Source organism: Crinia signifera, chromosome 1 (genome assembly GCF_055691185.1).
Source record: "Crinia signifera chromosome 1, ASM5569118v1, whole genome shotgun sequence".
NCBI lineage: Eukaryota > Metazoa > Chordata > Amphibia > Anura > Myobatrachidae > Crinia > Crinia signifera.
In genome coordinates this window covers 12,486,934-12,510,968 of record NC_139217.1, presented here as the reverse complement: position 1 = coordinate 12,510,968, position 24,035 = coordinate 12,486,934, and the positions used below count along the sequence as shown (strand labels likewise).

The window sequence follows — 24,035 nt, the reverse complement described above, 5'->3', positions numbered from 1 at the left end:
TATACAAGAATTGCAAAAAGAGGAGCTGCAACAAATAGTAAAGGAGCAGCGGGAGACCGACGGTAGGGTGGGAGAGCTCTTCACAGATATGGCCACGGTAAAACAATCTACTGCCACAATGCAGAAAACAGTTGATATGATGCAGGCCAAGATTGATAATTTGGAAAATAGGGCCAGGAGAAATAATCTCCGGATAGTCGGTCTAGATGAAGCCATAAAGGGGCCTGATCTGCTTCATTTTTTACAACAATCCCTACCAGAAATGCTACAAATAACAGCAGAATGTAAGGACATGATAATTGAGAGAGCCCATCAGCTGGGACCTGTGCATAAGTCATCAGAAGGGAGGCCAAGAGTAGTTATCTTCAAATGTTTGAATTATCAGCATAAAGAAGCAATTTGGATGGCGTCAAGGAAAATTAGGGACTTGACTTGGAAGGGAACGAACATTTTTCTATTCCAAGACTTTTCTGCGGAAGTGTCTAGGGCACGCAGGGAATTTTCTCCTCTGTGTGCCAAATTATTTAAAGCCAATGTAAAGTTTGCTCTGATATTCCCAGCAAGATTAAGGCTGTTCCTGGATGAGACCACTAAGGAATTTACTAATGTGAGGGAGGCAGAGAGATTTTTGAGAGAAAAAGTGGCCTCGTTTGGGGACTTGACCGGCAACCCTGGAAATAGCGCCGTGTAAATGCGCAAATGAGAATGTTTTTAGTTTAAGGCCTGTGAAGGAAACAGGCTAAGCAAGAAGTTGAAAAAGGGAATATAAAGTTTGTTTGAAGTAACCCAGATGTTTGTGGATAAGATTAAATAAAAAAAAAAAATATATATATATAAAAAAAAAAAAAAAAAAGGGGGATGTTCAATCGAATAGATTATAAGAGAAATAAGGTCACCGGGTGAGGAGGGAGAAGGGAGGTACCCCCCCCCCCCCCACCTCCAAGTGAGGAGGGAAAAAAAAAAAAAAGTATATATAAGATGGATACTCATGTCAATATAGGAGAAGTGTTGCATGAGGAGGGTGGGTCCTGCATGCTAATATTTAGGGGGGCCGCCTTGACAGCCCAGAGCCATTAGGATGAGAAAAACAAGGGGGCTATGGGAGGATGGGCTTAGGACTGTGAAGGCGACCCAAAAGACATGTAGAGAGGAGAGGTTATATGTACAAGAAGGAAGTTAGTGGGGGGGAGGGTATATGATGCTAAAAATGGCAGGGTAACTCAAAAAAATATATATATAGATACATATGAGGGAAGAAGAGCTGGGGCAGGCTAGGGGCGATTCCAGAAAATGAGAGTGAAAATATTTAAGTCAGTCGAAAGGCTGAAAGTGAGATAAGAGGAGGTCCAGAAGGAACAACAATGGTTCACAGGGGAAGTTATGGTCCCCTGATGATGTTTATGTTATTGTATCCATATTTGGGAAATATGGTTTTATGTTTTCTTTGTGAATGTATGATAATTTTTTCCCGTAGTGTGTCGTGTCCAGTGTTATATGTAGAACTTACGGCCAAACCTGAGAAATTTATCACCTGAAGTATCAAAATTAGCCTAAAATTGGGAACCTTAAACGTAGGAGGGATAAACACTCCTGCGAAGAGGAAAAAGATATTGATATATCTAAATAAAGTACGATTAGATGTAGTATTTTTACAAGAGACACATCTCTTACCCCCAGAGATACTGAAATTAAATATAATGAAATGGAAAGTCATAGCATCAACATACTATACATCTAAATCGAGGGGAGCAGTAATACTGGTAAGACAACCTTTAGATACCACAGTACATTCAGTGGATGCCGACCCTCAGGGTAGATATATTATTGCAGATGTCACGATAGGAGGTGTAAGATATACCCTATGTAATTTATATGCGCCAAATTCAAAGGCAAGAGAATTTTTCGTTCCATTAATGAATAAATTGTACTCATACCCCATGGATTCGATAATAATGGGAGGGGATTATAACCTAATAGCTTCCCCAACATTGGATAGAAACCTCCCATCGAAAAGAACGAGCAAAGAGGGGAAAGGAATTATAGGATGGGTAATCCAAAAAATGCAAATGGTGGATACATGGAGAGCATGCTATCCAACGGAGCGGGAGTATACGTGCCTCTCGGCAGCACATGGTACATTGTCCAGATTGGACTATTTATTGATATCGAGACAATTATTCTCTAGAGTAATTGATACAAATATAGAATCTATCTCGATATCAGACCATGCGTTATGTTGGATAAAAATAGCTCAAAAAGCGGATAAAGGACCAATCAGACAATGGTATTTTCCATCTTACCTGTCAAATTCAATTAAGTTCCGGCAAGAGTTAGAGTCAATGTGGGAGGAATACGCACAAAATAATATGGATATGGGGGAGAAGGACCCATTGATATTCTGGCAGGCGTCCAAATCAGTAATTAGAGGCCAATTACAATCATACTGTAGGTCGAGGGAAAAGACCATGGAGAACACATATTTAGAGGCGCAAGGGGCATTAACTGAATCTTACCAAGAATATAAAAGAAACCCATCTAAACATAATAGAACAGCTTATCTAGATAGGAAAGCTATATTTGACAACATACTGAAATCATTAGAAGCTAAGTACTCATTTCAGAGGGAGAGTGCAATTCATAGATATGGGAATAAAGCAAGCAAATTGTTGTCAAATTTATTGAGGGGGAGATATACGAGTTCTTCCATTACCGCCATCAAGAATAAAGATGACGCCCTGATCAAAAAGAATATAGATATAGTACAAGTCTTTAGAGATTATTATTTGCAGTTATATTCTAAACAGGAAATAAATACCGTAGCAAGAGATAAGTTTTGGAATAGCCTAAGGGTCCCTCAGGTATCAGAAGCGCAAGCGGCAACGCTAATGGTACCAATTTCAGAACAGGAGGTGCAGAGAACCATAGGACTGTTAAAATTGGGCAAATCCCCAGGACCAGATGGGCTGTCCAACGAATTTTATAAAATACTGGCCCCTAAAATTAGTAATAAATTGACTAAAATGTATAATTTAATATTAACAGGTAAAGCACTTCCACTATATTTTAATTCAGCTACGATTAAAGTCTTACTTAAACAGGGAAGAGACCCAGAACAACCTAGTTCATATAGGCCAATATCATTATTGAATACAGACTACAAAATATTAACAAAAATCATATCTGATAGACTTAAGACAATTTTACCATCCATAATACATCAGGATCAGTCAGGATTTATATGGGGGCGCCAATCAGTGGTAAATATAAGAAAATTGATGACGGTAATGGAATGGGTAAGATTACACCCGGGATCAGATGTAAAAGCAGTGCTTTCTCTGGATGCAGAGAAAGCTTTTGATATGGTTACCTGGGAACACCTAATAGATACACTCGGGAGGTTTGGGATGCCAGAGGGTTTTGTGTCATTGTTGGCAAGATTGTATACTATGCCAGGTACCCAGGTCTCCATTAACGGATATGTATCTCAGCCTTTAATATTGAGAGGGGCACGAGGCAGGGGTGTCCTTTATCACCCCTGCTATTTGCAATGGCATTGGAGCCTCTGGCAATTTCCCTGAGGAAAACAGTCAGATACAGGGGGGTCGAGGTGGGAGGGCTGGAGGCAAAGTTGGCATTGTATGCAGACGACATGCTGCTTTTTGTTTCTAGACCCTCAGACTCGATACCATGTATAGTGGAAATAATAGAGTCCTTTGGCTCATTTGCGGGACATAAAGTCAATTACAGTAAATCAGAACTCATGGTGCTGACAGGGGAGGCCTCAGATATGAAGCGGAATCCTGTAATAAACCAGTTCTCGATTGTAAACAGCCACTTCAAATATCTAGGTGTAAGCATACCCGTGAAAATGGCAGATATTTATATAAAAAATATTACACCAGTAATAATGAGCATATCAAAACTTTTGAAGAACTGGGTAACATTACCATTATCACTAATGGGGAGAGCAGAGGTAATTAAGAGTGTGGCTTTCCCAAAATTGACATATGTCTTGCAGATGATTCCATTAGGACTCAGTAAAGCGGATACGAAAGCAGTGGACCGCATGTTCTCCTCTTTTCTGTGGGCAGGGGGTAAAAGTAAAGTGGCTTATAAGAAATTACAGCTACCTAGAAAGGAAGGCGGATTAAATATGCCGGACATAGGGGCCTACTGTAGGGCAGTCTGTTTCAGATACATCACAGATTGGCTTCAAAGGAGATCAGTTTTTACTAATATTGAGCTAGAGGAAAGTTTTTTTTTTCCATATTCCCCCACAGCGCTGATTCACTCTCCGAAAAATCTGATACCCACAGAGCTGTTTACTTCCATTTTATTTAAAGAAACCTATAAAGCTTGGGTAATCACCAATAAACAAATAAAAAGGAATTTTACAAGGTCACAATTTAATACAATATGGGGAAACCCACAATTCAAACCAGGGGTAGAAAATCATACCTCCCAACTTTTGGCTTTAAGAAATAGGGGCGAAGCCGCGCGAGCGCCCGAAAAGGGGGTGGGGCGTATGCAAATGAGGGCGCGGCTTATGCTAATTAGCCGCGACCTCATTTTCATACAAGAATAGACGCTGTGCGCATGCGCACAGCGTCTATTCTACTAGATTGGGGGGTCTCCCAACTGCCACCCCCCGCAGCGGGACAATGCCTGCTGCGGGTGGGACAGAGGGACAGGACCCGAAAATCGGGACTGTCCCTCTAAAATCGTGACAGTTGGGAGGTATGGAAAATAGTAGGTTTCTGAGATGGAAAGAAAAGGGTATTAGTATAATTAAAGATGTTTTTGATCCGGGAGGACCCTCTGAAAAGATAATGTCATTTGTTGAGTTAAAAAAGAAATATGGATTGGAACAAACACAGTTTTTTATGTACCTTCAGGTGAGGCACTATATACAGACGCAGAGAGCAGTTATGGAAGATGAGGAGGTGGTGGACCCCATAAACAAACTAATGACTGTAATAAGTTCAGTGAGATACCGATTGTTTATGTATTATGATATACTACAAAATACTAAATTTAAGGAAAAGTGGAAGGGAGTGATTAGTAGGTGGCAAGAAGATATACCAGAAATGCCTAATTGGGAATTAGTATTAAAAAACTGTATTTTCACATATAAGTGTTTATATTCAGTATTACTGCAGGAGGTATTTTTTAAAATATTATCGAGAGCATATATTTCACCAGCACGAAGAGCACATATGATTCAGGGGGAATCCGACCGGTGTAAAAAAAAGTAAAGTTTCAGCCTCCTTTTTTCACAATTTCTGGGGCTGTGGAAAAATAGCGGTATTCTGGAACAAGGTGATAAATTATATAAATAGGGTGTTCTCCTTAAGACTTGTGAAGAAACCACAAACATGTATTCTGTTTTATGTTGAAGACTGGGAATTGGGCCCTAGGAGCAGAAAGATAATGCCGGCATTAATAGTGATATTGGGAGTAGCGAATAAGCTTATTTTATATCACTGGATCAAGCGGACAGCTCCATCTATAATAGAATTGAAAACTATGGTTTTAAAAATTATCTATATGGAAAGGAGAGCTACTCTCCCAGACATTGAGACAGGGATTATCAGGTTCTATAAAAAATGGGGCCTGTATATTGAATCATTGCCCACGGAGACTAGGGAAAACATACAATACTACATGGTCAATAAGGAGGCAAAATGTGGTCAATTGAAGGAAGAGATGAAAAAGGCCCGAAACTAAATTTAGAGTAAAGGATACTAGCGGGTGAAGTAAGAGGAGGTGGTGTATAGGTTTGGCAAGGTTATTTTATGTATAAAGTCTACCCTACCCTTGTGTGTCAGTACAGATGGGGTTATTTTCTTTCGGGCCCTACATATGTCACTATACTGGCTTATTTTATTTTATTTTATTTTTTTTATTTTTTTTTCGGGCCGTTAAAGAATAACAGAAAAAGAGGGGGATGGGATAGATATGAACAGAGCGAAAATTAGCATTTGAGGAAAAATAGGAAATACAATAGGGGGGGGGGGGGGGGGGGGATGGGGGAAGGGGTATATATATACAGATATAAATTTATTTATTTATTTTTCACGGAGGGCCCATTATGAAACACACGATATATGTTTTTTTTTTTTTTTTCACAAGATGAATTCACAATAAATGTAACACATATATCACTAGGCAACACTGTAAAAATCTAAATAGTCACATACCTAGGCCCCTTATTAAGTATAAACACAAAGGGAAAGGGAAGAAGGGAAAGGGGGAAAAAGGGAGGGAAAGGGGGGAGGGAATAGGGAGAGGAGAAAGGAAAGAAAAAGGGGAAGGGAGAGGGGAAGAAGAAAAAAAAAATAAAATAAATAAATTTTCACAGTTCACGATATACACTAATAACACAGTACCCCCATACCCCCCAGAGAAAATAGAAGATATTTCCAAAAGTTTAACATGAAGGCGTTCTGATGGAGTGTTATTGGAGAAGTGTAATCCATATACCCCGTATAAGATAATTTCTAATCTGTATGTATGTATGATTTATTTTTAGGTGTTATGTTTGTATATATGTATATGTATTTGTGGAGGAAAAATAAAAAAAGGAAAATAAAAAAAACACTGCTCCTCCCCCTCTCCCAGCACCTGCGCACAGTAACACTGCTCCTCCCCCTCTCCCAGCACCAGCGAACAGTAACACTGCACCTCCCCCTCTCCCAGCACCTGCGCACAGTAACACTGCTCCTCCCCCTCTCCCAGCACCTGCGCACAGTAACACTGCTCCTCCCCCTCTCCCAGCACCAGCGCACAGTAACACTGCTCCTCCCCCTCTCCCAGCACCTGCGCACAGTAACACTGCTCCTCCCCCTCTCCCAGCACCTGCGCACAGTAACACTGCTCCTCCCCCTCTCCCAGCACCTGCTCACAGTAACACTGCTCCTCCCCCTCTCCCATAACCAGAGCACAGTAACACTGCTCCTCCCCCTCTCCCAGCACCTGCGCACAGTAACACTGCTCCTCCCCCTCTCCCAGCACCAGCGAACAGTAACACTGCACCTCCCCCTCTCCCAGCACCTGCGCACAGTAACACTGCTCCTCCCCCTCTCCCAGCACCTGCGCACAGTAACACTGCTCCTCCCCCTCTCCCAGCACCAGCGCACAGTAACACTGCTCCTCCCCCTCTCCCAGCACCTGCGCACAGTAACACTGCTCCTCCCCCTCTCCCAGCACCTGCGCACAGTAACACTGCTCCTCCCCCTCTCCCAGCACCTGCTCACAGTAACACTGCTCCTCCCCCTCTCCCATAACCAGCGCACAGTAACACTGCTCCTCCCCCTCTCCCAGGACCTGCGCACAGTAACACTGCTCCTCCCCCTCTCCCAGGACACACTAACACTGCTCCTCCCCCTCTCCCAGCACCTGCGCACAGTAACACTGCTCCTCCCCCTCTCCCAGCACACAGTAACACTGCTCCTCCCCCTCTCCCATAACCAGCGCACAGTAACACTGCTCCTCCCCCTCTCCCAGCACCAGCGCACAGTAACACTGCTCCTCCCCCTCTCCCAGCACCAGCGAACAGTAACACTGCACCTCCCCCTCTCCCAGCACCTGCGCACAGTAACACTGCTCCTCCCCCTCTCCCAGCACCTGCGCACAGTAACACTGCTCCTCCCCCTCTCCCAGCACCAGCGCACAGTAACACTGCTCCTCCCCCTCTCCCAGCACCTGCGCACAGTAACACTGCTCCTCCCCCTCTCCCAGCACCTGCGCACAGTAACACTGCTCCTCCCCCTCTCCCAGCACCTGCTCACAGTAACACTGCTCCTCCCCCTCTCCCATAACCAGCGCACAGTAACACTGCTCCTCCCCCTCTCCCAGCACCTGCGCACAGTAACACTGCTCCTCCCCCTCTCCCAGGACACACTAACACTGCTCCTCCCCCTCTCCCAGCACCTGCGCACAGTAACACTGCTCCTCCCCCTCTCCCAGCACACAGTAACACTGCTCCTCCCCCTCTCCCATAACCAGCGCACAGTAACACTGCTCCTCCCCCTCTCCCAGCACCAGCGCACAGTAACACTGCTCCTCCCCCTCTCCCAGCACCTGCGCACAGTAACACTGCTCCTCCCCCTCTCCCAGCACCTGCGCACAGTAACACTGCTCCTCCCCCTCTCCCAGCACCAGCACACAGTAACACTGCTCCTCACCCTCTCCCAGCACCAGCGCATAGTAACACTGCTCCTCCCCCTCTCCCAGCACCTGCGCACAGTAACACTGTTCCCCTCCCAAAGCACCTGTGCACAGTAACATTCCCCCAATATATATATATACACTCACCCAGCCATGCACGATACTGCTCAATGGGTACACCTTCCAGGGGCTCCTCATCCTCATCCACAACCATCAGCGGGGACTGCGACTGCTCTGGGATGACAGTAAATGTGGGGACACTGTGGAGAGAGAAGACCGATACCTGGGAGTAAGAGATGGATAGGATAGAGTGCTGAGCTCAGCCACACAGGTGAGTACACACCTGGACAGCGACACCTGCTGGTGGCTGCAGGAACAGCAGTCATTACATTAGGTTGCTAAATATGTATTGATATCTGCCCCTTTCCAAAGAAGCTTACAAATAAATATCTCTATTTTATAAGCCAGTGAATTGACCGCTATGTCACTGGATCAAAGGGGAAGAAAACAGCCTATGAAATACTAACCACTTTACCACCAGCCTATGAAATACTAACCACCAGCCTATGAAATACTACCCACTGTACCACCAGCCTATGAAATACTAACCACCAGCCTATGAAATACTACCCACTGTACCACCAGCCTATGAAATACTAACCACTGTACCACCAGCCTATGAAATACTAACCACCAGCCTATGAAATACTAACCACCAGCCTATGAAATACTAACCACCAGCCTATGAAATACTACCCACTGTACCACCAGCCTATGAAATACTAACCACTGTACCACCAGCCTATGAAATACTACCCACTGTACCACCAGCCTATGAAATACTACCCACTGTACCACCAGCCTATGAAATACTAACCACCAGCCTATGAAATACTACCCACTGTACCACCAGCCTATGAAATACTAACCACCAGCCTATGAAATACTAACCACTGTACCACCAGCCTATGAAATACTACCCACTGTACCACCAGCCTATGAAATACTAACCACTGTACCACCAGCCTATGAAATACTACCCACTGTACCACCAGCCTATGAAATACTAACCACTGTACCACCAGCCTATGAAATACTAACCACCAGCCTATGAAATACTAACCACCAGCCTATGAAATACTAACCACTGTACCACCAGCCTATGAAATACTACCCACTGTACCACCAGCCTATGAAATACTACCCACTGTACCACCAGCCTATGAAATACTAACCACCAGCCTATGAAATACTAACCACTGTACCACCAGCCTATGAAATACTAACCACTGTACCACCAGCCTATGAAATACTACCCACTGTACCACCAGCCTATGAAATACTAACCACCAGCCTATGAAATACTAACCACCAGCCTATGAAATACTAACCACCAGCCTATGAAATACTACCCACTGTACCACCAGCCTATGAAATACTACCCACTGTACCACCAGCCTATGAAATACTAACCACCAGCCTATGAAATACTAACCACTGTACCACCAGCCTATGAAATACTAACCACCAGCCTATGAAATACTAACCACCAGCCTATGAAATACTAACCACTGTACCACCAGCCTATGAAATACTACCCACTGTACCACCAGCCTATGAAATACTACCCACTGTACCACCAGCCTATGAAATACTAACCACTGTACCACCAGCCTATGAAATACTAACCACCAGCCTATGAAATACTACCCACTGTACCACCAGCCTATGAAATACTACCCACTGTACCACCATGCCATCATTTAAAGAGTATTACAGAGTTTCAAGGTTACGCAGCCATTCTAGTAGTACCATGCCGTGGTAGCACCAGGCCTCTCTTCTAGAGTTTTCCCTTAATAGCATCTCATTTGCAAAACACAGAAAACAGGACGCACAAGCTGATTTTGCTGATTAAAAGGATATGCGGCCGTTTTATATTCTGTGCGCATCTGCACAAGAAATGGAGATACAGCAGGGCTTTCTAGCGGGTTTTCTCACCTCACACAGTCCCTCTCGTCACACCTCACATATATCTCCTCTCACAGTCCTGCCGTCACACCACACATCCATCTTCTCACACAGTCCTGCAGTCACATCATACATCCATCATCTCACACAGTCCCTCTCCGTGTCACCACACATCCATCTCCTCACAGTCCTGCCGTCACACCACACATCCATCTCCTCACACAGTCCTGCCGTCCCACCACACATCCATCTCCTCACAGTCCTGCCGTCACACCACACATCCATCTCCTCACAGTCCTGCCGTCACACCACACATCCATCTCCTCACACAGTCCCTCTCCGTCACACCACACATCCATCTCCTCACAGTCCCTCTCCGTCACACCACACATCCATCTCCTCACAGTCCAGCCGTCACACCACACATCCATCTCCTCTCACAGTCCTGCCGTCACACCACACATCCATCTCCTCTCACAGTCCTGCCGTCACACCACACATCCATCTCCTCTCACAGTCCTGCCGTCACACCACACATACATCTCCTCACACAGTCCTGCCGTCACACCACACATCCATCTCCTCACAGTCCTGCCGTCACACCACACATCCATCTCCTCACACAGTCCCTCTCGTCACACCACACATCCATCTCCTCACAGTCCCGCCGTCACACCACACATCCATCTCCTCACACAGTCCTGCCGTCACACCACACATCCATCTCCTCTCACAGTCCTGCCGTCACACCACACATCCATCTCCTCACAGTCCCGCCGTCACACCACACATCCATCTCCTCTCACAGTCCTGCCGTCACACCACACATCCATCTCCTCACAGTCCAGCCGTCACACCACACATCCATCTCCTCTCACAGTCCTGCCGTCACACCACACATCCATCTCCTCTCACAGTCCTGCCGTCACACCACACATCCATCTCCTCACAGTCCCGCCGTCACACCACACATCCATCTCCTCACAGTCCCGCCGTCACACCACACATCCATCTCCTCACACAGTCCTGCCGTCACACCACACATCCATCTCCTCACAGTCCCGCCGTCACACCACACATCCATCTCCTCTCACAGTCCTGCCATCACACCACACATCCATCTTCTCACACAGTCCTGCCGTCACACCACACATCCATCTCCTCTCATAGTCCTGCCATCACACCACACATCCATCTCCTCACACAGTCCCGCCGTCACACCACACATCCATCTCCTCTCATAGTCCTGCCATCACACCACACATCCATCTCCTCACAGTCCCTCTCCGTGTCACCACACATCCATCTCCTCACAGTCCTGCCGTCACACCACACATCCATCTCCTCACAGTCCTGCCGTCACACCACACATCCATCTCCTCACAGTCCTGCCGTCACACCACACATCCATCTCCTCACAGTCCCGCCGTCACACCACACATCCATCTCCTCACACAGTCCCTCTCGTCACACCACACATCCATCTCCTCTCATAGTCCTGCCATCACACCACACATCCATCTCCTCACACAGTCCCTCTCGTCACACCACACATCCATATCCTCACAGTCCCGCCGTCACACCACACATCCATCTCCTCTCATAGTCCTGCCGTCACACCACACATCCATCTCCTCACACAGTCCCGCCGTCACACCACACATCCATCTCCTCACACAATCCCGCCGTCACACCACACATCCATCTCCTCACACAGTCCCGCCGTCACACCACACATCCATCTCCTCTCACAGTCCCGCCGTCACACCACACATCCATCTCCTCTCACAGTCCCGCCGTCACACCACACATCCATCTCCTCTCACAGTCCCGCCGTCACACCACACATCCATCTCCTCTCAGTCCCGCCGTCACACCACACATCCATCTCCTCTCACAGTCCCTCTCGTCACACCACACATCCATCTCCTCACAGTCCCGCCGTCACACCACACATCCATCTCCTCTCACAGTCCCGCCGTCACACCACACATCCATCTCCTCTCACAGTCCCGCCGTCACACCACACATCCATCTCCTCTCACAGTCCCGCCGTCACACCCCACATCCATCTCCTCTCACAGTCCCTCTCGTCACACCACACATCCATCTCCTCACACAGTCCCGCCGTCACACCACACATCCATCTCCTCACACAGTCCCGCCGTCACACCACACATCCATATCCTCACAGTCCCGCCGTCACACCACACATCCATCTCCTCTCACAGTCCCGCCGTCACACCACACATCCATCTCCTCTCACAGTCCCGCCGTCACACCACACATCCATCTCCTCTCACAGTCCCTCTCGTCACACCACACATCCATCTCCTTTCACAGTCCCTCTCGTCACACCACACATCCATCTCCTCACACAGTCCCGCCGTCACACCACACATCCATCTCCTCTCACAGTCCTGCCATCACACCACACATCCATCTTCTCACACAGTCCTGCCGTCACACCACACATCCATCTCCTCTCATAGTCCTGCCATCACACCACACATCCATCTCCTCACACAGTCCCGCCGTCACACCACACATCCCAGTGACGTGCGGTGAGGTTAGTGACTGGTGAGGCACAGGCTAGTTTCAGAGCCAGAGTTACACACGTACACACATACAGTATAGACCGAATAGGTTTACCATTTAATTAAACAATAACGTACATTTCCCTGCATCTCCACAGGATTTACAGCAAAGAAGTACTAACAACATGTTGTCAGTGGTGAGAGCCACACACCCTGGTGGTATAGGGAGGGTTGAGTATAAGAAAAAAAATCTTGCTAAAAGCACACTGGGGACATCTGTAACAGCACTACTGAGGACATGATATGTAACTGGCACTACTGGGGACATCTGTAACTGCCACTACTGGGGACATGATATGTAACTGGCACTACTGGGGACATCTGTAACAGCACTACTGAGGACATGATATGTAACTGGCACTACTGGGGACATCTGTAACAGCACTACTGAGGACATGATATGTAACTGGCACTACTGAGGACATGATATGTAACTGGCACTACTGGGGACATCTGTAACAGCACTACTGAGGACATGATATGTAACTGGCACTACAGGGGACATCTGTAACAGCACTACTGAGGACATGATATGTAATTGGCACTACTGGGGACATGATATGTAACTGGCCAGAGGCAGAACTCTGGGAGGCAATGGAGTCACCTGCCGCCGGGCTCCTGCTCCCAAGGGGGCACCTCTCTTCCCCTGCACATTTGAATCAGTTAATTGAAAGTCGTGGATAACGGTTAAGTGGCTGACTCCCCCCTCCTAGCAGTCACACTCTTAATTTTAAACATAATATACATAACATGTATTTATTTAAGGTGGTGTATGTGTGTGTGTGTGGGAGGGGGGGGGGGGGGGGGGGAGAGCACCAATATTTATCTTGCCTCAGGGCAACTGGGAGGAACTTACGCCACTGTAACTGACACTACTGGGGACATCTGTAACAGCACTACTGAGGACATGATATGTAACTGGCACTACAGGGGACATCTGTAACAGCACTACTGAGGACATGATATGTAACTGGCACTACTGGGAATATGATCTGTGACTGCCACTACTGAGGACATGATATGTAACTGGCACTACAGGGGACATCTGTAACAGCACTACTGAGGACATTATATGTAACTGGCACTACTGGGAATATGATCTGTGACTGCCACTACTGAGAACATGATATGTAACTGGCACTAAATATGTGCAAGAAAATAATTGCTTGTCATTTAAATTCAGTGCCTGAAATTGCACACAAACTTTGTTTCATGTTTTGAAACCTTGTATTTGTTTTGTTGACTTTAGATGTGAATTGTTGATTCAATCAAAATCACACATTTTGCTATGACAAAAAAAAAAATCGCAAATTACAAATCGCGTCCAGATGTTATCTCATAGCAAACATGAAAATCGCATGGTAAACAATATTGCACACAAAATAGACCAGGTCCAGCCAGTTCAGTGCATGGTTCTGTCTAGAAAAGTGTGCACGAGTTAAAAAAAAAAAATACATAGGGTCCCCCCTCCCAAGCATAACCAGCCCCGGGCTCGTTGAGCCAGTCCTGGTTCCCCAAATATGGGGAGGGAAAAATTGTGGGGTTCCCCTATATTTAAGAAACCAGCACCAGGCTCTTAGACCAGTCCTGGTTCCAAAAAATACGGGGGACAAATAAACTGGGGGTCCCCCGCATTTTGGAACCAACACCGGGCTCCAACAGCCAGCAGTGTCATGCCACAGCTGGGGTACACTTTTTATGCAAGGTCCACCCAGCCATAGCATGATCACCCTGGCTGGTCAGCCCTGGATGGGGTACCTGGGGGAGTGAGGACCCCCCCCCCCCAATAAAGGGGTCCCCCACCCCCAGGCTTCACCCGTCCCGGGCTGAAGCCCGGGGCTGTCCCCGATGTCCCAGGGCGGTGGACACCGGGCTGATAAAATAAGTGTAAAAGTATTGGGTTCTGCTGCGGAACAACAAATCACAGCAAACCTTCCCCTGTATGCAGGGACTTGGGGAACCACAAGTCCCAGCATATAGGGCATTAATGGGCCCGCTAGGACTTGTAGTCCCACAGCAGAACCAATACACCAATAAAAACACCCACACCATGTAAAATTTTATTAACACAGCAGTCTTTACCTGGCGGGCGGCAGCCAATAAGCTCTTTTGCGTGGCCGCCGCCAGGCCAGGGCTTCCGGCGTCTTCACCTGGCAGGCGGCAGCCAATAAGCTCTTTTGCGCAGCTGCCGCCGTGCCAGGGCTTCCGGCGTCCTCACCTGGCAGGCGGCAGCCAATAAGCTCTTTTGCATGGCCGCCGCCGTGCCAGGGCTTCCGACGTCTTCACCTGGCAGGCGGCAGCCAATAAGCTCTTTTGTGCGGCCGCCACCGTGCCAGGGCTTCCGGCGTCTTCACCTGGCAGGCGGCAGCCAATAAGCTCTTTTGCGTGGCTGCCACCGTGCCAGGGCTTCCAGCATCTTCATCTAGTGGGCAACAGCCTATTTTGAGCTGCTTTGCAAGGCCACCACCCACTAGACTTCCTAAGTCTTCTTTCTTCGGGAGCTCTTCTATGCTCCATTCCTGCTGGCAGACTGCCTGCTGCTGGCTCACGCTGGCTCTTAAAACTATATGAGGGGGCGGAGCCAGACATGCCGCACTCTGATTGGCTCCGGGCGGCCATCTTTAGATTTCAAATGCTGTGTAGTCCAGCGCCTCTGCTTCTATGACCCAAATGCAGCTAATATATAAATGGTAATTAGCGGTACCCTTGCACTACAAGTCCCAGCAACTAACTAATCATGCTGGGACTTGTAGTGCAAGGATAACTGTTACTGTGTATATTGCCCATCAGCGACAGCGGGGGTGATAGGGGCGGGTATATTTAATCTGCGCCCCAGGCTGCTGCTCCCGCTCTCCCCCCCTCCCCCCCAGCAGCCCGTGTCAAGCTCCAGTCCCACTACCAAGCTCCCCCCACCTGCTGCCCGTGGACCCTGTCGGCTCAGCTCAGGTGCAGGGGGAGCTGTCAGTTCTCTTCCCCGGGATGCGGGGAAGAGCAGAAGAGGAGGCAGAGAGATATTGCTGGCTGGGCAATATTTCGTGGGGTGGTAGCGGCGGGTATCTGCGCCCCAGGCTACTGTTGCCCCCCTGCAGTGTGGTGCCGAACGCCCGCTATAGCCGCTAACTAGCTCCCAGCGCCTGCTGCCCGAGGTCCCTGTCGGCTCAGGTGCAGGGAGAGCTGCCTGTCAGTGTTAGCGGCGGGTATCTGCGCCCCAGGCTACTGCTGCCCCCCCCCCCCCCGGAATGCGGCACCGAACACCCGCTATAGCCGCTACCTAGCTCCCAGCGCCTGCTGCCAGAGGTCCCTGTCGGCTCAGGTGCAGGGAGAGCTGTCAGTGGTAGCGGCGGGTATCTGCGCCCCAGGCTACTGCTGCCCCCCCCCCCCCCGGAATGCGGCACCGAACGCCCGCTATAGCCGCTACCTAGCTCCCAGCACCTGCTGCCAGAGGTCCCTGTCGGCTCAAGTGCAGGGAGAGCTGTCAGTTCTCTTCCCTGCATGTGATACGGGGAAGAGAACTGACAGCTCTCCCTGCACCTGAGCCGACAGGGACCTCGGGCAGCAGGCGCTGGGAGCTAGGTAGCGGCTATAGCGGGCGTTCGGCGCCACACTGCGGGGGGGGTATCAGCAGTAGCCTGGGGCGCAGATGAGATACCTGCAGCTACCACAAATATTGCCCAGCCAGCAATATCTCTATGCCTCCTCTTCTGCTCTTTACCGCATCCTGGGGAAGAGAACTGACAGCTCCCCCTGCAACTGAGCCGACAGGGTCCATAGGCAGCAGGCGGGGGGAGCTTGGTAGTGGGCCTGGAGCTTGGCACCGGGCTGCTGGGGGGGGGGGGGGGGAGAGCGGGGGCAGTAGCAGCCTGGGGCGCAGATTAAATATACCCACCGCTACCACCCCCGCTGTCGCCGATGCCCGCTACCGCAGCCACCCGTAGCCATCGATCGGCGGCAGTTGCTACAGTGGAGCGCACAGATGCCCCTACTCCCGCCAGGGCAGAAGCCTGGTACTTGGTTTTGTGTTGTGACAAAATAAATAAAAAATCACTGTGTGTGTGTGTGTGTGTGTGTGTGTGTGTGTGTGGGGGGGGACAGAATGCATTTTTTTTTTAATATAATAGTGTCTGTGTAAGTGTAGTGTTAACTAAACACTTACATGCTGATGCTGCCCCTGCCTGCAGACACTGACACTGTGCAGCTCATGGACAGCGGATACAGGCTATCAGTGAGTGACAGTCTGCTCCGCTGTCCTATCACATCTGTCTCAGTGACAGGGGCATCCGTCCCTGTCATTGAGGCAGAGGAGTAGATGCCGCTTCCCCATTCAATTTCAGTGGGCTTCTCAGCCTCTTTTCTCCCTGCGGGTTATCCCCGCCCCCAGCTGCCTGACAGTTTTCTATTGTCAGCAGGAGGCACAGCTCCCGCTGCCGTCCAGCCTCCCCACAGTGTCCCACCTTATAGCTAATTAAAGAAAAAAATCAAATAAGATATTTATAACAACATATGTGTTATTGTGATATAAATATCATCTGCCTCCCCTGACTGCACGTCCCTGACACATCCATCTCCTCACAGTCCTGCCGTCACACCACACATCCATCTCCTCTCACAGTCCCGCCGTCACACCACACATCCATCTCCTCTCACAGTCCCGCCGTCACACCACACATCCATCTCCTCTCACAGTCCCGCCGTCACACCACACATCCATCTCCTCTCACAGTCCCGCCGTCACACCACACATCCATCTCCTCTCACAGTCCCGCCGTCACACCACACATCCATCTCCTCTCACAGTCCTGCTGTCACACCACACATCCATCTCCTCTCACAGTCCTGCCGTCACACCACACATTTATCTCCTCTCACAGTCCTGCCGTCACACCACACATCCAACTCCTCTCACAGTCCTGCTGTCACACCACACATCCATCTCCTCTCACAGTCCTGCTGTCACACCACACATCCATCTCCTCACACAGTCCTGCCGTCACACCACACATCCATCTCCTCACACAGTCCTGCCGTCACACCACACATCCATCATCTCTCACAGTCCCTTGCCGTCACACTACACAGCCATCATCTCTCACAGTCCTGCCATCACACCACACATCCATCTCCTCACAGTCCTGCCGTCACACCACACATCCATCTCCTCTCACAGTCCCTCGCCATCACACCACACATCCATCTCCTCACACAGTCCCTCTCCGTCACACCACACAGCCATCATCTCTCACAGTCCCTTGCCGTCACACTACATAGCCATATTTTCTCACAGTCCTGCCGTCACACCACACATCCATCTCCTCTCACAGTCCTGCCGTCACACCACACATCCATCTCCTCTCACGTTCCTGCTGTCACACCACACATCCATCTCCTCTCACAGTCCCGCCGTCACACCACACATCCATCTCCTCTCACAGTCCCGCCGTCACACCACATATCCATCTCCTCACACAGCCCTTACCCACCCCTCTCCCACCTACATCTCTGACCTTATCTACCTTTACACTCCTACGCTTCCGCTGTACTCTACTAATGCCTCCCCTGCCAACTGGCTACTTCCTCCAAGTCTTCTCACGTGCTGCTCCTTACCTCCGGAACTCTCCACCTCTCCATAAAACATCAAACAGGCTTTCAAGACTCGCACTTCTTCACCAAACCCATCTGTATCTCATCCTAAAGCTGGCCATACACTTATGTGACATGTCAGAGGGAGAAGTCACTTAAGATGTCTCTTTTGGAGGGTGGCTTGGCTGTGCCGGACCCTGTAAGTTTCCGCAGAGTCACTCACTTTAGATATATAACGGACTGGATGTGGCAACGCTCCATTTTTGTTAATTACAACCTAGAAATGTAAATGTTTTTCCCTTAGTCACCCAGTGCCCTTCTTCATGCCCCAAAAAAGAAGATCCCTTCCTATATCCTCCAAAATATTTTATTTAAAGATACGTATGCCGCATGGTTGAGTACTAACAAAACCATCGGACGAAATCCCTCGTCCTCAAGACATACCACCTTTTGGGGTAACCCCTTATTTATCCCAGGCTTACAAGATTCCAGTTTTTTGCCTTTGGAGAGAAGCAGGAATTAGTGCTATTGGATGTCCGATCCAGGGGGCAGCCTAACCTCATATTTGGCTTTACAGGAAACTTAAAAAATTCCAAATAATCAGCTCTTTATGTTTTTGCAGATTACCCATTTTGTTAAATCCCTACCTGGGGCTATGGTCTCAGAAGGGACACCTGACCCTATTGAATCTTTACTCACAATTTCGCGAACTTGTCCATTTGAGTTAGATGACATGCTTAAATATAACCAAAGGGTATTGAAATACGTACACTCAGCATCACTACAAGAGACCTACAGGGCTCATATGGTTCAGGAGGAAACGGGATGCTGCCCAAAATGCTCAGCTCAAAGGGAACATTACTTCCATAACTTATGGCAATGTGGAAAGATTGCGACTTTTTGGAATAAAGTTATAAATTATATCAATAAGACTTTCCACTTGTCGCTTCAAAAACACCATTTGGCTTGTTTATTAGTAAATTTCAAAATATGGGATCTGGGCCCTAGGAAAACAGAAATAATACCCGTATTACCAGTAAAGGCTCATACACACTGGACGACTTTGAGCTGAAAGCCGCTCAAACTGGGTGTTTTGAGCGACTTTCAGGTCAAAGCCGCCGTGTGTATACCCCGGCGATGAGCGGTGAGTGCTGCTGCGCGCTCCCGCATCATCGCCGGAAAAGCCGTTAATCTGCTGGTTATACCAGCAGATGAGCGGCTTACAGGACGGCTTTGCATAGCTCTGCGCTATGCAATGCTATCCTCCCTCCCTCCGTGCCCGCAGGGGGAAAGCCGCTCAGTGTGTATACCCCAGCGATGAGCAGTGAGTGCTGCTGTGCGCTCCCGCATCATCGCCGGGAGAGCCGTTAATCTGCTGGTTATACCAGCAGATGAGCGGCTTTCAGGACGGCTTTGCATAGCTCTGTGCTATGCAGCGCTGTCCTCCCCCCCTCCGTCGGCGCCGGGCAGGGGGACAGCCGCTCAGTGTGTATGCACTGAGCGGCTGTCCCCGCAGTAATGATTGGCATCATCGCTGTCCATACACGCTGGGCATAGTCGCCCAGTGTGTATGGACCTTAATTCTTGTGGTCGCACAAAAATGCATTTTACTTAATTGGATAAAAAAAAAAGCCAGCCCCATTGGTGTCGGAAGTTAGAAATGTGCTCCTTCGCATAATATACTACGATAGACAAGCAACCGCCCACTAAAGAACAGGGGGTCATCAATTTCATAACAAATGGGGAATATATTTAGATTCCAATGGAAGAAGCTCCACCGCCAACATATTTATACATTATTTGAAAACACATCCTGGTCCCTCCTGAGACGGGAGCCTTGGAGCCTAGGTGACATTGATTTCCTATTCAACAATAGAAAAAGGTTTAATCTTAACCCTTCTGTAATATAACTATGTGGTCACATATGATTATTACTAGCTACTATGTACTTCCATGATTCTTTATCCCTCTTGTTCTTCCCAACGTGACAGTGTAGAGTGTTTCGTCTGTACCCCCCTATATATGCATTACTGTTTACGTATATATAAAACGTATGCACTCAGGATATTGTCTATTCATGTATTAGGATGCATTCTTTTTGTATATGCTTCATTACATCTCACAGACCCCCATGACTGTATCCCCAGACATGCTTATTCACTTCTTTCTTTAATGACATGATGGACATTATTTTATGTGAACGTCCTTTTATTAATGTAATACTGTAAGAAACTCTTCAATAAACAGTATAAATAAAAATTAAAAAAAAGGATGTCTCCTTTACCCCCTGGGAGCTGCCCAGGGGGCAGGATCGCTTGCGGTCCTATTGCATGCATTAAATTGTATGCGACCACATTCACTGCTGCCGGAGGCTGTCCGCAAGGCTGCCGGAGGCTGTCATGTCCGAACTCCGCACTGATCTGCATGAGACCACACATCAGAACAGAATCAGACACAAAACACTAGTGCAAATGTCACTTTTTCATACGGATCTGTCAGAATCAGGTAAGTGGCCAAATCGCACTAGTCTAGTGTATAGCCAGATTCACTCTCTGTACCCCAGCTCACAGTCTACCTCTTCTGTGTCACCCCTGTCTGTCTGCCCCGTCCCTGCAGAATGTAGGCTCTCACGTGCAGGGCAGCGTGCCCGAAGTGTGGCGAGCGCCGCGCATAACTTCACAGGTATGCGCGTCCCTTCGCGGGGCTCGCTGCGCTCACCGCACTTCGAACTCGGTGACTCGCCACACTTTATAAAATCAACTCCACGCCGACGTGGATAGTGGGGGTATGAAAAGGTGGAGGAAGCAGGACGATCATAGACGATCACTTACCTCTTTGTGCCCAGAACCTGCCCCCCCAGCTTGATCTTCAGCTTGAGCTGCGGCTTGTGCGGAGATTTCTCTGCGGCATCGGGGTGTCTGTGCTGAGAGTACCCCGCGGGGGCCCCACCATCCTGGTGGTGCTTTTTCTTATGCTTCTTGTGTTTCTTGTGCTTCTTCTTGTGGATCCCATGTGAGCTGACATCATCTTCATCACCTGCAGCACAATGAAAGTCATATCATACACTCGTAGTACCCTGAAATCTGGGAATGACAGGGCTGAACGGAGACAGAACTGCCCGGTGTTGCAGTGACCTCCCAGCCTGTGCTAGTGACTGCAGTCACAGGGATGAGCGCCGTCACAAAGACACTGATAAGTAGGTGGTGGCACGCCGTCACACAGAGACTGATAAGGGGGGGGGGATGGGAGTGCCGTCACACAGAGACTGATAAGGGGGGGGGGAATGGGAGTGCCGTCACACACAGACTGATAAGGGGGTGGGGGGGGGGGTGGGAGTGCCGTCACACAGAGACTGATAAGGGGGATGACAATCATACATTACCAGGGAAGTCCAGGAACAGAGCATTGTGTCCTCCTGGAGAAGGGCATGCTGGGAGGTATGGATAATGTAGGATTGCCAGCACCTGTGGGGAGCTAGGTAACTGATAAGAAAGGTGTCCCCGCAGGTGCTGGCAATCCTACATTACCAGGGAAGCCCAGGAGCAGAGTATTGTGTCCTCCTGGAGAGGGGCATGCTGGGAGGTATGGATAATGTATGATTACCATCACCTGTGGGGAGCTAGGTAACTGATAAGAAAGATGTCACCACAGGTGATGGCAATCCTACATTACCAGGGAAGCCCCGAAGCAGAGCATTGTGTCCTCCTGGAGAGGGGCATGCTGGGAGGTATGGATAATGTAGGATTGCCAGCACCTGTGGGGAGCTAGGTAACTGATAAGAAAGGTGTCACCACAGGTGCTGGCAATCATACATTACCAGGGAAGCTAGGAACAGAGCATTGTGTCCTCCTGGAAAGGGGCATGCTGGGAGGTATGGATAATGTATGATTGCCAGCACCTGTGGGAGCTAGGTAATTTATAAGAAAGGTGTCACCATAGGTGCTGGCAATCCTACATTACCAGGGAAGCCCAGGAACAGAGCATTGTGTCCTCCTGGAGAGGGGCATGCTGGGAGGTATGGATAATGTAGGATTGCCAGCACCTGTGGGGAGCTAGGTAACTGATAAGAAAGGTGTCACCACAGGTGCTGGCAATCATACATTACCAGGGAAGCCCAGGAACAGAGCATTGTGTCCTCCTGGAGAGGGGCATGCTGGGAGGTATGGATAATGTAGGATTGCCAGCACCTGTGGGGAGCTAGGTAACTGATAAGAAAGGTGTCACCACAGGTGCTGGCAATCCTACATTACCAGGGAAGCCCAGGAGCAGAGTATTGTGTCCTCCTGGAGAGGGGCATGCTGGGAGGTATGGATAATGTAGGATTGCCAGCACCTGTGGGGAGCTAGGTAACTGATAAGAAAGGTGTCACCACAGGTGTTGGCAATCATACATTACCAGGGAAGCCCAGGAACAGAGCATTGTGTCCTCCTGGAGAGGGGCATGTTGGGAGGTATGGGTAATGTAGGATAGCCAGCACCTGTGGGGAGCTAGGTAACTGATAAGAAAGGTGTCACCACAGGTGCTGGCAATCATACATTACCAGGGAAGCTAGGAACAGAGCATTGTGTCCTCCTGGAGAGGGGCATGCTGGGAGGTATGGATAATGTATGATTGCCAGCACCTGTGGGAGCTAGGTAATTTATAAGAAAGGTGTCAACACAGGTGCTGGCAATCCTACATTACCAGGGAAGCCCAGGAACAGAGCATTGTGTCCTCCTGGAGAGGGGGATGCTGGGAGGTATGGATAATGTAGGATTGCCAGCACCTGTGGGGAGCTAGGTAACTGATAAGAAAGGTGTCACCACAGGTGCTGGCAATCATACATTACCAGGGAAGTCCAGGAGCAGAGCATTGTGTCCTCCTGGAGAGGGGCATGCTGGGAGGTATGGATAATGTAGGATTGCCAGCACCTGTAGGGAGCTAGGTAACTGATAAGAAAGGTGTCACCACAGGTGCTGGCAATCATACATTACCAGGGAAGCCCAGGAGCAGAGCATGGTGTAACTGAAGGAGAGGGGCAGGTAGGCAACCCCTGAACTACAGAAGGGGCGGGTCCCAGACACCATGGCTGGCAGGTGCAACCGTTGTAGCGGAGCCCCCTGACCTGCTGGGACCACGGGAGAGAGCCCCCATAGATGAGGTACAGCACATACTTCCAGCAGCTCCTGGGTCCAGCAAACAGGGAACGTGACCCCCATCCCATTGCCATAGCCTGCCATGAGGGAGACACACGTGGTGGAGCTCAGCACAGGGGTGAGCGGGAAGAATCATTGTGTAACTTACCTGTTCCCTCCATCAGCAGGACATCAGACTGTTATCGGTCCGGCAGCGTAGTAGTTAGATCGCCGGGCTTCGCTCCACCACGGACCAGTACCTACCGGAAACCGTGCCTGGAACCTCTCACCCGTCTCACGTTTCCCAGGGAAGCATTTCCCGTGCACACCGCAAAACAACCGTGGGCCGCCATATTGGTGGTGAAAGCATGGACATGACGTCCCCAACATGGGCGGTACAGATGCTGCAGCCCCGCCCCCGTCTAGTCTAGACCAATATGTAGCCCCGCCCCCTGCTGCTGCCAGGAATCTGTTGCTATGACACTACTGGAGCATGAGGCTCTCCTGCAGGATACAGATACAGCAGTAATATCATGCACTGCAGAGTAGGGATGGGACATCGAAAGAAAACATCGGTCAAATGATGTTTTTCAACATTGATTGCAAAACA

The 24,035-nt window shown here is 49.0% G+C and overlaps 1 protein-coding gene across 1 annotated transcript in view; it reads right to left on the bottom strand.

Annotated features, from left to right (window-relative positions):
- INO80B (INO80 complex subunit B) overlaps nt 1–23,813 on the bottom strand; it is a 29,647-nt gene extending 5,834 nt beyond the window's left edge. Inside the window, exons 1-3 of the mRNA XM_083177014.1 lie at nt 23,595–23,813; nt 21,143–21,347; nt 8,317–8,429 (exon numbers count right to left, since the gene is read on the bottom strand). Of these exons, the coding sequence (XP_083033140.1) occupies nt 8,317–8,429; nt 21,143–21,347; nt 23,595–23,607 (331 nt within the window). The 5' untranslated portion in view covers nt 23,608–23,813. The remainder of the gene's footprint in view (nt 1–8,316; nt 8,430–21,142; nt 21,348–23,594) is intronic.
- Between the last annotated feature and the right edge of the window lie 222 nt (nt 23,814–24,035).